This window comes from Sceloporus occidentalis, unplaced genomic scaffold (genome assembly GCF_023333645.1).
Source record: "Sceloporus occidentalis isolate IW3139 unplaced genomic scaffold, rSceOcc1.0.p SCAF_41, whole genome shotgun sequence".
Taxonomy (NCBI): domain Eukaryota; kingdom Metazoa; phylum Chordata; class Lepidosauria; order Squamata; family Phrynosomatidae; genus Sceloporus; species Sceloporus occidentalis.
Window position 1 is genome coordinate 556,895 of NW_028317021.1, and position 16,647 is coordinate 573,541.

General features: G+C 42.4%; 1 protein-coding gene across 2 annotated transcripts in view; it reads left to right on the plus strand.

Moving 5' to 3' along the window:
• Positions 1 to 16,647, plus strand: part of LOC149289960 (serine/threonine-protein kinase ULK1-like) — a 126,393-nt gene that overhangs the window by 12,305 nt on the left and 97,441 nt on the right. For both annotated transcript variants that reach the window (XM_089489682.1, XM_089489683.1), the window contains exons 4-5: positions 12,019 to 12,051; positions 14,702 to 14,738. In XM_089489682.1, coding sequence (XP_089345808.1) covers positions 12,019 to 12,051; positions 14,702 to 14,738 — 70 coding nt within the window. The remainder of the gene's footprint in view (positions 1 to 12,018; positions 12,052 to 14,701; positions 14,739 to 16,647) is intronic.

Consider the following 16,647-nt stretch of genomic DNA (forward strand, 5'->3'; position numbering starts at 1 on the left):
CCTCTTGATTTTTCTTCATTCAGCCTTCATTGTGAACTACAGTGGTTTCCATCTCAAAAGCCTTGAAAATAGATGCCCCAGTTATTATGTGGTTATGTATTATTAAATAGTGCTAATGGGGCCACTGCAATGTGGAAGATCAAGTGAAATGGTATGTTTTGAAGAATGAGGACAAAATTTGATATTTTTAGAACATCTTAAAGCTTACTCTTGAATAGCATCACAGTGCAAATATGCATTTATTTGGGGAAAGCATGAGGGGCAAGAAGAGAAAAACCATGCCAACTTATTTTGGCATAAGCTATTACACAATTCACCCAGGACTCAGAAAAATTCTTCTTTGAGCCATAACTCCCAAACTCCCACAATGGCTATGGTGATTGGGGGAACCTGGAAGTTGTGATTCAGAGTGTTATTTTTCCCCAAGCCTTCTGCTCACTGCACATGCAAATTTTGGGAACCTTAGAGGAAGAACACATGGGCAGAGCTAGGAAAGGTGCTTTTCAAAAAGTAATTAGTTCTTACTACTCCTTATGGTGCAGAAAACTAATTTATTGTAACTTCATAGAATATTGAACAACTAATTTGTTGGTTGTTACATTTTTGTTACTTACAAATGCCAATTGATCTTAACATTAATAACCGAATGGTATAACATTTTCTGTCAAAGTAAAGGGGCATTTTGTTTGAAGAGACACCCTTATGTAATAGGTTTACTGGATTTTAAAAGAAGCAATCAATAAGTCATATTGGATAATTATTTTTGACCCCAACCTGTTCCCCATATGCTAGTTTTCTATTTGCAGGGAGTTGTCTGGTTTGTTTTTACAGCTTAGAGCATTATATATAGACATATGACAACCAGTTTAAAGTTCAGATCAGGAAGCAGTTTACATCTTATTTTTGCAGGGAAGACAGACATGGTATACATTTGATAAGGCCCAAACTGAAATCTGTTCTCAGCCAGATTTACCTTTGAATTCTTGTTAGCAAGGATTGAGGGAGTACTATCTAAGCCAAGTTTGAGCTCCTTTGAGGAAAGAAGTTCTATGAATGGGCACATTTTTTAAATGCAATTGCTGCCACAGTTTCAAATAACATAATTTATTCTGCCCAGAACTTGAAAAAAGTTGCTTGTGGGGTCTAGAATCCCTCATCCACCTCCCTTCATTTTAATTTTCCTTTTGAATTGTTTTTAATATACTGAAAAAGAATAGCAAGACTAATTCCTTGAGACAACCAAACAGTATTCAGATATCAGCTAAGCCCTTTCTTGAATGTGTCCTGTGAAATCTAAAGTTCCCTGTGAGGGAGATGTGAAGTGCTATGTTTGATGATGAGTGATCATTACTTTATTTAAAAAATAGTGAATTGCTATCTTACTGTTTATAACAGTAAGAGTTTATCAGACAGGGGGAATTGGAAGTATAATCCAATGGCAATCTGAACGCAATCATGGGGTTTCATGTTATTGCGTGATAGACCACCATACACAATTTCAGGCAATGGAAAGTCAGTCCAAATGCAATCATGGGGTTTCATGTTATTGCGTGATAGACCACCATACACAATTTCAGGCAATGGAAAGTCAGTCCAAATGCAATCATGGGGTTTCATGTTATTGCGTGATAGACCACCACACACAATTTCGGGCAATGGCAAGCTATTTTCGGGCAGTGGGAAGTCAGTTCGAACGCAATTCGAACTGGCCCCACTTTCTTTTCATTCGAAATTAAGAGAAATTCCTCCTGTGTGATAAACTCCATAGTCATCCTGCTGGGCCTCATATTTCTTAGATCATCAGAGAAGGGGTGGTGACATGTCCATTTATATTATATATAAAACTTCCTTCTGGATCCAGTGACAGCATTGCTCAGAGTTCTTTCAGTGGGATGACTTGATGGATAGTTCCCAAGAGTAACTGGAAACTGGCATGTGGTTGTGTTTTGAATACTGTGGTGGATCTCTGGTTACTCTGCCAGTGTTGTTCGATAGCTATTTTTTTTTTATTTGCTGTGGGGCCTGTCAGTCTATTATGAAAATATGTATTTCAGAAGCCATTTTATAACTTGAATGAAAAAAATGTCACAAATGGTCTGTCCAAAGTTGCCTTGTTTGATTTTTGGGGACTACATTGACATTTAGTCACAATACAAGATTTCAGTCCTGAAGCTTGAAAAAGGAAAGAAAGTAAGGGAGAGTCAGGTTTTCCTGTGATGAAATGGCTATCTTCTCATGTACAGTCAGTCTCATAGGTCTTTGATATTGTTTAACCCCTCTTCTGCTCTCACAGAGGCAAAATGCATACTTTCCCTTGCTGTTGCATGGCAATAGGTGTACAAGTATAAATGCCTTCCTTAATCTGATGCTGAAAAATCTTCAAAGAAGATAACATTCAGAGGGCTGCAAACTCCTATCATCCTCTTGGTTGGGGATAATGGGAATTATAGTCCCATATATCTACAGAGCATCAGGTTGCAGTTGAATGACCAATTTTACCTTGTAAAGGGATCTTATAGTACATTTGAGATGGAGTGAAAGACATTATAGAATAAGCTTTCATAGATCTGGTCTACTTCTTCAGCGAACTTCCCATGGAGATGCAGAACCAAATCTGAATTGATACACCACAGAAGCCTCAACAAGGCACATTCTACCCATTACCCAGAATGCACAAATAGGGCAACTCTGGAGAGCCCATTGTCTCAAGTGCATTTCTATGGCTGTTAATATAGTATGATTATAAAGGTCCTTCCTGGGTAGGGTTGCCATATCCCACCTGGGGGTGGGACAATCCTGCTTTTGAACCGGGTGGGGTCGTCCCGTCCCGGTTCGTTGATGGTCCTGGGTCGGCCGCCGCTGCAGGCGGCTATGGCGGCTGCTGCGCCGGCCGTTGCGTGTGGCCGCTCCTGTGGTTGTTGCGCTGCGCCGCAAGCGCACGCGCACCGTGCGCCACCACCGCTACAGGGCCACCGCCGCGGCCTTTGCCGTCCGCTGGCACTTCCTGTTGCCCTGCGCGCTCTTACACGGCCACGTGCAGGGCTAAGTAGGAGGAGTTTCTCCTCCTGGGGCTGGCTGGCCAATGCTGCTGGCAGGGGGCAGGGCTGTTGGAGCTCCAGTCTGCCCTCATTGGCCAGCCAGCATCAAGAGGAGGAGCTCCTCCTCTATTTGCTCCCCAGGCCCAGCGAGGCAGCAGCGGCCAGTGGAGGATGAGGAGGAAGAGGGAGGAAGAGTAGTAAGAGGAGGAAGAGGGAGGAAGAGGATGAGGAGGAGGAAGAGGGAGGAAGAGTAGCAGGAGGAGGAAGAGGGAGAAAGAGTAGCAGGAGGAGGAAGAGGGAGGAAGAGTAGCAGGAGGAGGAAGAGGGAGGAAGAGTAGCAGGAGAAGGAAGAGTAGGAGGAGGAGGAGGAGGAGGAGGAGGAGGAGGAGGAGGAGGAGGAGGGCCATTTCCATTCCAGTGTATACAGGTCTGCCTTTATTTTCAGTGCTTTTAATGCTAACAGGTCTGCCTTGTTTTAACAATGATAGTGGTGGTGGTGGTGGTGATGATGATGATGATATCAGTCAGCTTCTGAGGCATGCACTCACTCTTTCTGAAGGCGAGACAGTGTGACTTTCAAAGTGCATTTCTGTGTATTTTCGGTGCCTTTAATGCTAACAGGTCTGCCTTCTTTTAACAGTGATAGTGATGATGATGATGATGATGATGATAATGATATCAGCCAGCTTCTGAGGCATGCGCTCACTCTTTCTGAAGGCGAGACAGTGTGCCTTTAAAAGTGTATTTCTGTGTATTTTGGTGCTTTTAATGCTAACAGGTCTGCCTTATTTTAACAATGATAGTGATGATGATGATGATGATATCAGCCAGCTTCTGAGGCATGCGCTCACTCTTTCTAAAGGCGAGACAGTGTGATTTTCAAAGTGCATTTCTGTGTATTTTCGGTTCCTTTAATGCTAACAGGTCTGCCTTCTTTTAACAATGATAGTGATGATGGTGATGGTGATGGTGATATTGATATCAGTCAGCTTCTGAGGCATGGCCAATGTAAGTTGCTCTGATTTTTACAAACTCATGCGAGGTGAAGAAAAACCAAAGTACCTTGACCAAGTACACACTTCTGAGAAGTATAGTTGGTGCAAGACACCTGAAACCGAGGGCAAATCCACTTCGTGTTAAACCACCTTGACATGTTCAATATGCATAGCCATGTGAATCCATGTTCAGTGTGAAACCCAAAGTTTGGTTATGCAATAAGCCTCTGAAATATGCAAGAGCCCATGTTAAGTAAAGCCATGTTCAATGCCCAAATGTGCTGGCGCGTGTTTTGGAATTGGGAGGGGGGTTTGGCCAGAAAGGGAAGTACGTTTCTGCCATCTTTCTAGGAATAATGCCAAAATGTCCTCCATTTTGATCATGCCCAAGAAACATGCATTTATATTAAGATAGTAAAAAAAAAAACAATTATTTTCGCGTGTCCTCCATTTTAAAAAATATGTCCTACATTTGAGGTAAAATTTGTCCTACATTTGTCCCGGTTTGGAGGTCCTGACTTATGGCAACCGTATTCCTGGTCAACAGTTCACCCCATGCATCTGAGGAAGTAGACCAAATCCATGAAAGCTTGTGCTACAGCTTCTTTGGATCAGTTAGTTTAACGGTGCTGCAAGATACCTTTGCATGCTGATATTCCAGACTATGTGTTGAAGTTTTACCTTTTAAGTTAGATGTTTGTCCAATTCTGGGCACAATAATTCAAAAAGGATGTTAAGAAACTGGAATGTGTCCAAAGGAGGGTGACTAAAATGGTGAAGGGTCTTGAAACCATGCCTTATGAGGAACAACTTAGGGAGCTGGCGATGTTTAGTCTGGAGAAGAAAGGTTAAGAGGTGATATGATAGCCCTGTTTAAATATGTGAAGGGATGCCATATTGAGGAGGGAGCAAGTTTGTTTTCTGCTGCTCCAGAGAACAGGACCTGGAACAATGGATGCTAGCTACGGGAAAAGAGATTCAACCTCAACATTAGGAGGAGCTTCCTGACAGTAAGGGCTGTTTGACAGTGGAACAAACTCCCTCGGAGTGTGGTCGAGTCTTCTTCCTTGGAGGTCTTTAAACAGAGGCTGGATGGCCATCTATCAGGGATGCTTTGATTGAGATTTCCTGCATGGCAGGGGGTTTGGACTGGATGCCCCTTGTGGTCTCTTCCAACTCTATGATTCTATGACTAGCTCTATGATAGCTATCTAAAGCCAACAAGGAAATGTAACCTGCTGGAACTGCAAAACCGTTCAAAGCTTTTCATAGAATATACAGCGGACCCTTGTTATATGCTGGGGTTTGGTGCCAAGATCCCCCGTGGATAACAAAATCCATGTATGCTCAAGTCCCATCAAATACAATGACATATCAAAATGGTGTCCCTTATATTAAATGAAAAAATCAAGGTTTGATAATTGAAATGTATACTTTTTTGAACATTTTCAAACCGTGGATGCTTGAATCCGTGTATAAAAAATCTGTGTATAAGAAGGGCCGAATGTATTGTAAAATCTGTTCAACAAACCTCACAACTATGAAGAAATGTAATCATAGAGCACAGAAGTTGCTATGCATTTATCCTAGCTTATTTGCCTATTTATAGTAAAATTAGTCATTTGTGGCACATCTAAGGCAGAGCATACAATCAACTCTCTTCTTGTTTACAAAAGCATCTCTGTCTAGAGTAGATGCAGTTTACAAGCTTTGCCTAATTAAAAGTTCAATGGAATTCAAGCTCATGTTCTACGACAGCAGTACATTATTGACAGTTTGCCAGTCTCAGAAGAAATGGAATCCAAATGAAGAATGGCAAAAAATTCACATTCATGCCAGAAGATCCAGGAGATCGTAAGCTGCCTCATACCGGATCACCTAGCCCAGTACTTGAGTTGTCTGTAAATCTTCAGGGTTTCAGGCAGAGAAAGATCTTCTCCATCATCTGACCTTCAAAACAGTAGTGGGCATTCCTATGTCCCCCAAGTGTCTTCTCTGCTCCTGGAAGCCTCCAGGGGTAGCAATTTTGCATATAAATTAGTTGCAGCCCCTCCCCAAGCTCAATTAAATTTTTACTGTAAAGTTTTTTAAAATGTTTTTATTTTGTGAGCCACCTTGGGTCCCTTTCTGGGAGAAAGGTGGCATAAAAATAAATAAATAAATAAAAACTCCACTTCCAAAAATCCAAATTTCTAGATTTTGTTTTCGTTTAGCATTTTACTCGGTCTAGTGTAGCTCCTGGTGGGAACAGGGGGTAGGAAATTTGATCCTTGAGCCCTCCAAAGTCTCTCTTGACTGTTTTAAAGTGAGGTCCCTGGGACTAGAGCTAGGAACGTCTATATGCAAAGAAGGTGCTCTTCCCACTAAGCTAAGGCTGTGATAAGGAAAACAAGTCTAGCTTGTTTTCCCCCAACATTGAAGCAACATTTCCTGTCTCTGGCTAGCCATAACAAGGCCATTATTGCAATCCTGATGCCTTGCAGCTCACTCAGGCATTCACTCACCCATGCAAATATGATTTTAAAATGTGACTGAATGAGACAGGTACCATGTGTTTCAAAACCTATGTACAGATATTCCGAATGGCTCCACTGAATTAATTAATTAGATTACCACACTACACTCTTATAGTTCTCTTATTCCACTTTACCTACCTAGAATCATAGAATAATAGAGTTGGAAGAGACCACAAAGGTCATCCAGTCCAAACCCCCTGCCAAAGCATCCCTGATAGATGGCCATCCAGCCTGTTTAAAGACCTCCAAGGAAGCAGACTCCACTACACTCCGAGGGAGTTTGTTCCACTGTTGAACAGTCCTTACTGTCAGGAAGTTCTTCCTAATGCTGAGGTGGAATCTCTTTCCCTGTAGCTAGCATCCATTGTTCCGGGTCCTAGTCTCCGGAGCAGCAGAAAACAAGCTTGCTCCCTCCTCCATATGACAGCCGTTCAAATATTTAAACAGGGCTATCATATCACCTCTTAACCTTCTCTTCTCCAGGCTAAACATCCCCAGCTCTCTAAGTCGTTTCTCGTAGGGCATGGCTTCCAGACCCTTCACCATTTTAGTTGCTCTCCTTTGGACATGCTCCAGTTTCTCCACATCCTTTTTGAATTATTGTGCCCAGAACTGGACACAATATTCCAGGTAGGGCCTGACAAGAGCAGAATATAGTGGCACTATTACTTCCCCTGATCTAGACACTATACTTTTATTGATGCAGCTTAAAATTGCATTGGCCTTTTTAGCTGCCGCGTCGCACTGTTGACTCATGTTCAACTTGTGGTCTACTTGGACTCCCAGATTCCTTTCACACATAGTCTCATTCAGCCAGGTGTCTCCCATCCTATATCTGTGCCCTAATTGCAGTACCTTACATTTCTCCGTGTTGAATTCCATTTTGTTAGCTTTGGTCCAGCTTTCAAAACTATTAAGGTCATTTTGAATTTTGATCCTGTCCTCTGAAGTATTAGCTACTCTCCCTAGTTTTGTGTCACTGCAAATTTGATAAGCATGCCCCCAATTTTGTCCTCCAAGTCATTGATAAAGATGCTGAATAGCACTGGGCCCAGGACAGAGCCCTGTGAGACCCCACTGATCACTTCTCTCCAGGATGAAAAGTAGCCATTGTTGAGCACCCTTTGGGTTCGGCCAGTCAACCAATTACAAATCCAAGCTGGTAATTTTATCAAAAAAAGAGATCAGGTTTGTCTGGCATGACTTCATTCTCTGAAACGCGTGTTGACTTTTTGTGATTGTGACATTGCTTTCTAAGATGTTCACAGACTCTCTGTTTAATGATCTGCTCTAGAATCTTTCCTGGTACTGATGTCAGACTAACTGGATGATAATTGTTGGGATCCTCTTTTCCCCCCTTTTTAAAGATGGGGACAACGTTTGCCCTCATCCAGTCTGCTGGGACTTCTCCTGTTCTCCAGGAGTTTTCAAAGATATTACATTTGCTCATTCTTTTAATACCCTTGAATGCAGTTCATCTGGTCCTGGAGACTTAAATTCATTTAGATTAACAACAACAATAACAATAACAATAATAATAAAAGATTTTTATTTCTATACCGCTATTCCATATAAGTTCTGGAGACTTATATTCATTTGAATTAACCAGGTATTCCTGTACTATCTCTTTGCTTATTCTGTGCTGAAATTCCCCTATTCTGTCCTCTGCTCCATTATCCTCAAGTTGAGCAGCCTTTGCCTTTTCTGAGAACACTGAGGCAAAGAAGATGTTGAGTAATTCTGCCTTTTCTCTGTCTTCTGTTAGCATTTTGCCATCTTCTCCACGCAGTCGCCCTACCATTTCCTTCTTCTTCCTTTTGCTGTGGACATACCCAGAAAATCCCTTTTTGTTATTCTTAACCTCTGTAGCAAGCTTGAGTTCATTCTGGGCTTTAGCTTTTCTGACTTTACTCCTATACGTGCTCGCTATTTGTTTGAATTCCCCTTTGGTGATTTCCCCATTTTCCCATGTCTTATACAGGTTCCGTTTAATAATAATAATAAAAACATTTATTCGTATACTGCTTTTCCACAGATCAAAGCGGTTTACAGCTGTAGAAAACCATTACAACCATAATAAACCATTACAAAACATCTCTAGATAAAAACCAATTATACAAAATTTAAAACACAGTCATACAGTAAGGTAAGGCAGGGAATCAGTTGCATCAACATACACAACTTTATTTATCAGGGGGGAAGGCTTGACAAAAAAGGAAGGTTTTAAGCCTTTTTTTAAATGTTTCTAGGGGGGTCGTCAAACGGAGCTCCTCGGAAAGGCTTTCCCAGATTCGCGGGGCCACCATTGAAAAGGCCATCTGGGATGTAGAAATATATTTGGAAGGTGGAATTTCCATAAGATTCTCCCCGGATGTTCTGAGTGTGCGGGGCAGATTATATGGGGAGATGCGGTCCCTCAAGTAACTTGGGCCCAAGCCATGTAGGGCTTTATAGGTAATAACCAACACCTTGTATTGCGCTCAGAAGCGAATAGGCAGCCAGTGAAGATCTTTTAAAATAGGTGTTATATGGTCAAACCTAGATGTACCGGTGACCAGTCTGGCTGCCATATTTTGTACTAACTGAAGCTTCCGGGCTTGGTACAAGGGTAGCCCCATGTAGAGCGCATTACAGAAATCTAGACGAGAGGTTACCAGAGCATGTACCACTGTTTCAAGGTCCCTTTGGCCCAGGTAGGGTCGCAGTTGGCGTATCAACCAAAGTTGATAGCAAGCACTTCTGGACGTTGCATCTACTTGAGATGTCAACTGCAGGGACGAATCCAGAAGTACTCCTAAACTGCGAACTTCGTCCTTCAGGGGAAGTGTGACTCCATTCAGGACAGGTGGACAAATTTCCTTCCCCAGGCCTGGGGAACCTATCACCAGTACTTCCGTTTTCTCTGGATTCAGACTGAGTTTGTTTTCCCTCATCCAGCCCATTACCTACTCCAGGCAGGCATTCAGAGGAGAGACGCCATCCTTAGTCACTGCATCAGTCGGAGACACAGAGAAACATATTTGAGTGTCATCAGCGTACTGATAACACCGCGCCCCGTGTCTCCGGATGATCTCTCCCAGCGGTTTCATGTAAATGCTGAACAAAGTGGGGGACAAAATAGCTCCCTGAGGGACACCAGATGTCAGTTCCCTCTTAGAGGAGCAAGTGTCCCCCAACTGCACCATCTGGAATCTGCCCGAGAGGTAGGAACAGAACCACTGAAGTGCAGTGCTTCCAATTCCCATCTCTCTCAGGCATTCCAGAAGGATACTGTGGTCGACGGTATCAAAAGCCGTTGAGATGTCGAAGAGCACCAGCAAGGCCACATTTCCCCCGTCGGCGCTCAGACGGAGTTCATCGAGAGTCTGCAGATGCAATCCATGCAGCATAGAACAAATTCTTTGCTGCACCCACTGCCACCCCATAGGCCTTCAAGAGGCTCTGATGAAGTGTCTTGTCGGATAGGTGCTGATGTCTCCTCCAGGAGCGCTCTAGTTGTTGCGTGACCTGCTTCATTTCCCGAAGATCTTCTGTATACCATACTTTCCAATTGGAAGCGGGCCGCCAAGGACGCTCGGGAGCGATGCTGTCTATAGCCCTGTTAAGGTCGGTGTTCCAGATATCCGTCAGGGCATCAACAGAATCGCCATCAGTTCCAACCATATATCCCTATAGGGCTTCTTGGAACCTTTTGGGTTCCATCAGCCTTCAAGGGCGGACCATTTTAATAGGTCCTTCACCCCTGGGGGGTAGTTGGATAGTCACCTTCAGTCGTATCTCAACTAGGAAATGGTCCGTCCATGACAGAGCCGAGGTTCCAAGAACCTCAGCCCACGGACTTTCCTGATCCAAACTAAAGACCACATTGAGGGTATTACCTGCACAATGAGTCGGACCTGAGACTAATTGGGAGAGGCCCATAGCAGTCATGGAAGCCATGAAGTCCCGAGCTGCACCTGTTAGTTCTTGTGAGCCGGCCTCAAAGGGGATGTTAAGGTCCCCCAGAACAAGAAGTCTGGGAGACTCCAACACCAGCTCCAAGACCAGCTGTGTCAGCTCGGCCAGGGAGGCTACGGGGTGGACGGTAGACCAACAGGATCCCCAGACTGTCCCTAGCCTTCAGGGCCAGGTATATACACTCGCTGTGGTCCGTTTTCTGGATAGGTTTCCTAGTCAGGATAAAGGTAGATCCCCCCCCCCCCCCCGCCCACAGATTCTGACCTGCTCTTTAACGGTGTACCTGGCTGGGAGGGCCTGGGCCCAGACTGCATTGTTCTCATCCCCCAGCCAGGTTTCAGTAATGCAAGCCAGGTTGGGTTTGTTGTCTTCTAAAAGATCATGTATTATGTGGGCCTTATTTTTAATTGACCTGGCATTGCATAAGAGCATAGAAAGAGTCTGCTGTATAGTTGGACTGACCCTCAGTTCTCTTGGGTTAGCAGGGTGGGTGGAAGGCCTGATAGGTATTAAGTCTGATCCTGCCTTCCCTTATGCTTCAATGCCACCCTCTACCGCTATATCTCCCCATGCCCTGCATGTTTAACTTTGGCATAAAGTGAATTTTGCTGTATTTGTTTTGACTTGAGTCCTGAACAGGGGGAATGATACAAATATAATGGCAATAATAGTCATAGTCAAGGTCACCCAATAAAACTTCACATGTTGTATTATATTTGTATTTATAATTTGGAATTTTGTACACGGGGGAGGGGAGATGAAATGGAAATATCAATTTTGTAGCTTCTTGACTTCTGTTTTCTCATTTCACAAGACTATTTTACTTCCAACTCTTACCCTACCCTTGTCATCCACCCTGTTTAGCTCTGAAGCATACATGTTCCTTTTCCACTAACAGTGGGTGCAAATTTTGGAGGACTACCTTGATCTGGAAATGGTTAAGTGATGTGAAGGCACAGACATACACAATGAAAAGACTTAATGACAAAAAGAGTAGAGGTTGTTTAATCCTTCCCACTTTCCTTTAAACCCAGTCAAGCCACTGTAACCTCTTTCCATCTGGCTCAGAGATATTCCTAGCTGTACACAACAAAAATTCTGACTCAGGCATTCTATTAAAAGACTTAACCATTCGACTCATGATTCCATAGAGTTTTCTTAGGCAAAGAATACTCAGAGGTGGTTTTGCCATGGCCTGCCTCTGAAATGTAGCTTTTTGATTATCCACAGGTTATTGAGCCCTTAACAGTTTAATCTTAGCTCCCAAATACTTCCAGTGAAATACGTAAAGTATTCTATATATCCATTTCTGGACAATCTGATTATGTGCTGCAGCCATGTGTGGAGAATGAGGAGATTCAACATCAGTCTGCAACAACTAACATTGCTGTGCTCTTCCCTCTAAGCCCCCCACATATACCTTTCCCTTTTCTCAATTGTTTGACAGAGGTTTTCACTGACTGCTTTCAAAACCTCTGGAAAAAATAATAATTCCTCTCTCTTTCTTTTTAGGAACTGGCCAACTCTGTTTACTTGGTGATGGAGGTAAGCAACTGATAACAGCTCGAAACTGTTGTACCAAGATGGCCATGGTTCTTGGCTACTTTTGAATCCCACCCTTCCTTCAAGGAGTGCTCATAACATTACTCACTCTCCTTTATTCTCACAACAGCTTTTGTGAGGTAGATTATACTGAGAGATGGCAAGTGATTTAAGGATTCTCTATTGCGCTTCAGAGCTTGGGTGAGGATGTGTGACCTCTTGAGATATGTTGGGTGTTTTTTATTAGAGCTGATTGGTATGGGCAATACTTCTACTGAACAGGAAATATGGTCCCATAAGAGAGTCTAGATTTACTGAGCAGAAAGGAGGATGGCATATTTGGAGGTGATCTTGTTCCTTATTTTCCAAGGTTTCTGCTTGTTCTAAGAAGGCATGGGAAACTTTTAGCCTTTTAGAAGATTTTGGCTTCCCACTCCCATTAGCTTCAGCTAACGCAGTCATTGCAAAGAGCTTATAGGAGTTATAGGCCAAAACATTGGGAGGTCCAAAGGAACTTTTACGAGTTGATCAAAAAAATGAAGATATATTTCTTGAATTGTCTGGAAAGGTGGGATACAGATTTTGTGAACTGAATAGAAACCTTTTTAAAAATATAGGAGAAAGCTGTGCATCTAGTTTGAATCCTTTAAAAAGATGCTTATATCCAACAAGAACAAAATAAGCCCATTTAGCTAAGAATGTTTTAAAATTTCTTTGAAAAGAAGTAGTAAACAATCAACTGCCCAGGTTGTTATCTTGTGTGCCAGCCTAACCTTCCAAAGCAAAATGCTTAGCTTTTGCTGGAAGACTTCTGCTATTCTGTCTTCCTAGAACAGATGACCACACATTCAGAAAGGAGAGATGTTGTAGTGATGGGTGACTTCAGCTATCCTGATATTTGCAGGAAGTCAAACTCAGCCAAATCCTCAAGGTCTAGCAAATTCTTCACTTGCTTTGGAGACAATTTCATTGTACAAAAGATGGAAGAGGCAACAAGGGGATCAGCTGTTTTGGGTCTGATCCTAACCAACAGGGATGACCTAGTCAGTGCAGTGCAAGTGGTGGGATCCTTAGGGTGCGAGTGAGCATGTTCTCCTGGAGTTTGTTATACAGTGGAAAGGAGAAGCCAGGCATAGTCAGACACACATTCTAGACTTTAGGAGAGCTGATTTTAGTAAAGTTAGAGAAACACTAGGGGTGATCCCAAGGTCAGGAATACTAAAAGAGAAGGGAGTTCAAGATGGATGGGAGTTTCTCAAAAGGAAGATACTGAAGGCACAGTTTCAAACAGTTCCAGTGAGGAAGAAAAATGGGAGGTGTCTCCAGAAACCAGGATGGATGACTAAGGAACTTTCAGCTGAGCTAGGTTTTAAAAGGAACATATATAAGAAATGGGGAAATCACCAAAGAGAAATTTAAAAAATAGCGAGCATGTGTAGGGATAAAGTCAGAAAAGCTAAAGCCCAGAATGAACTCTGGCTTGTTAAAGAGGTTAAGAAGAACAAAAAGGGCTTTTTTGAATATGTGCGCAGCAAAAGGAAGAAGAAAGAAATGGTAGGGCCACTGCGTGAAGAAGATGGCAAAATGCTAACAGAAGACAGAGAAAAGGCAGAATTACTCAACATCTTCTTTGCTTCAGTCTTCTCAGAAAAGGCAAAGGGTACTCAACCTGAGGATAATGGAGCAGAGGACAGAATAGGGGAATTTCAGCACAGAATAAGCAAAGAGATAGTACAGGAATACCTGGTTAATGCAAATGAATATAAGTCTCCAGAACCAGATGAACTACATCCAAGAGTATTAAGAGTTTGCACACGTAAACATCCTTGACATATACAGTACTACTACTACTACTCCCTTTCTGTTTGGTCCCTGAAATAGTTCATTCCCCTTCCCCCTTACTAAATTCTAGTCATGAAACTCATCCCACCAGGTTTCAGTAATGTCCATTATCTCATATTTCTTTTGCTGTCTTAAGAGATCAAGTTCATCTTGTTTTTCCCCATGCTCTACATTAGTGTAAAACGGATAACTTGTATAATCTACCCCATGCACTCGGTTCTCTGGGAGAAACTTGCTACAACCTATAAAAACTAGATGGTCTGCGACTTCCCAGAGGACCTTTTCGACAACTGCTCCCAGATTGTGGAATGGCCTGCCGGAGGAGATCCATCACATTACCATCTTAAACAGCTTTAAAAAGACTGTTAAGATGGATCTCTTCTGGCAGGCCTTCCCTGAATAGATACCCAGTCGCCAAAAAAGCCTAACTGCTCACCCCGATTTCAGCTGTAGCCAATCTTATTTGTTTTGTCTTATTATTTTAAGTTGTGTTCTAAATTGTAAATTGTTGAATTGTATTTTAGAGGGGGGTGGGATTCTGAGATGGAATTGTATGTTTTAATCTTGTAATCCGCCCCAGTTGTGTTGCACAGAGGGGCGGGATAAAAATAAATTTTATTATTATTATTATTATTATTATTATTATTGCCTTGATTTTTAATTACTTAAATTGTGCAATTTAATTGTTTAGACAGGACATAATCAGACTTCTCAGTGAATTTTTTCTTGCTCTGTGTCTTAACATAAAAGAGAGATAAAAAATTAATCTGATTTATTTTTGGACTTATTCTTCCTCCCTCCCTGGCTTTAGTACTGCAATGGTGGGGATCTGGCAGATTACTTGCACAGTAAGTACCCTTATGACTATTTTTGTTTATACTGTTTTTCCATGAATAAATGTTTTTTTGAAATATTTGCAACTAGAATATGGTACTTCAGAGTAAGAATCCTGCTCAGATTTTGCAGCAAAACATGAATGATTTGCTTCTACTGTTCTTATCATTTCTGGGGGCAGCTTTTCTTTGGCTTGCAATATCTCAGCAGGTCTCCAGTTCTGGGGATCAAGGCAATTTAAATGATTTTGGTGTACCTGGTTTGTCTTGGGCATTGACCAGAGGCAGAAGTGCTAGCATTAGTCTCCTAGTACATTATTAGTGTGGAAATCCTGTTTGTTTGTTTATTATGTTTATATCCTACCATTTCTCAGATATCCTCATGAGAATCTTCTGAAGTAAGTGAGACTGTGAGAGAACCTCTTAACCTTCTGTTTTCCAGGCTAAACATACGCTGCTTCTTAAGCCGTTCTTCATAGGGCATAGTTTCAAGACCTTGTTTTGAAAAAAAACCCCATTTGTTTCATAGATGAAACATCACCTTTTAGTTTTAGTCATATAAAGCAGCAGGATCCACTATAAAGTAGCACTGTTTTGCAGCAGATAGGTGGGTATGCTCATAGCAGCATGAGATGAAGCAAGTGATGGCACGGGGGCGGGGAAAGAAAAAAGAGAAAGAAATGGAACAGAAAGAAGGAAGGAACCTCAATGGAGTCTCCAAGGAACTTCTCCAGGACCAGATGAATTACATACAAAGGTATTAAAAGAACTAGTGAATGTAATATCAGAGCCATTGGAAATAATCTTTGAGAACTCCTGGATAACAGAAGTCCCAGCAGACTAGAGGTGGGCTAATGTTGTCCCCATTTTCAAAAAGGGGAGAAAAAAGAGGATCCCAACAATTATCAACCAGTTAGTATGACATCAATACCAGGAAAGATTCTAAAGCAGATCATTAAACAGAGAGTCTATTTATATTTAGAAGGCAATGCCATAATCACAAAAAGTCAACATGGGTTTCTGAGAAACAAGTCATGCCAGACATATCTGAAAAATTACCAGCTTGATAGATGAAAGGAATGCTGTGGATATCTCTGGCTTTTCTTCGTGAACGAAGATTCAGGAAGGACTCATTCCACACTTTCTACAAGCGCGTTGATGACTAAAAAGGCCAATCCGAGATAAACAAGTCCGGTTGCAGAAGGCACAGCAGAATGTCTCCTTGGGTGATGTTTCCGGGTTGTGGTTATTTCTGCGTTGTCGTTTCTCTTCGAGACTCGTTTGGCGTGAGCTTTCGAAAAAAGCTGCAGCATCGTGGATAGTGCGTCTCCATGCCTCCCGATGCGAGGCCAGGGCAGATCATTGTTGGTGATCAGTTTGGCCAAGCCTGAGATGTTGTTTCAGGGAGTCCTTGTATCTTCTTTGGGGTGCCCCTCTTATGCTGACCCGTGGCGAGTTCACCTTTGAATACTATTTTTGGGAGGCGATGGTCCTTCATCCTAGAAACGTGTCCTGCCTAGCGCAGCTGTGTCCTCAAATGCATGGCCTCATTGCTGGTGATCCGTGCTTGCTCAAGGACAGCAACATTTGTCACATAGTTGGTCCAGTGTATATTTAGAATTGTGTGTAAACAGCGCTGATGAAAGCGTTCGAGGAGTCGTAGGTGTTGGCGATAGGTGACCCATGTTTCAGACCCATAAAGGAGAATAGACAGTACAATGGCTCTATACACACTGATTTTTGTGCTTTCCCTCAGATGTTTGTCACTCCAGACTCTTTTGTGAAGCCTTCCAAATGCACTATATGCCTTTGCTAGTCGATCTCTTTATCAATCTTGGCATCTGAGGAGATGATGCTTCCCAAGTAGGTTAACTGCTGGACGGACTTAAGCATAGATTTGCCAACAGTGATGTGGGAATGGTAG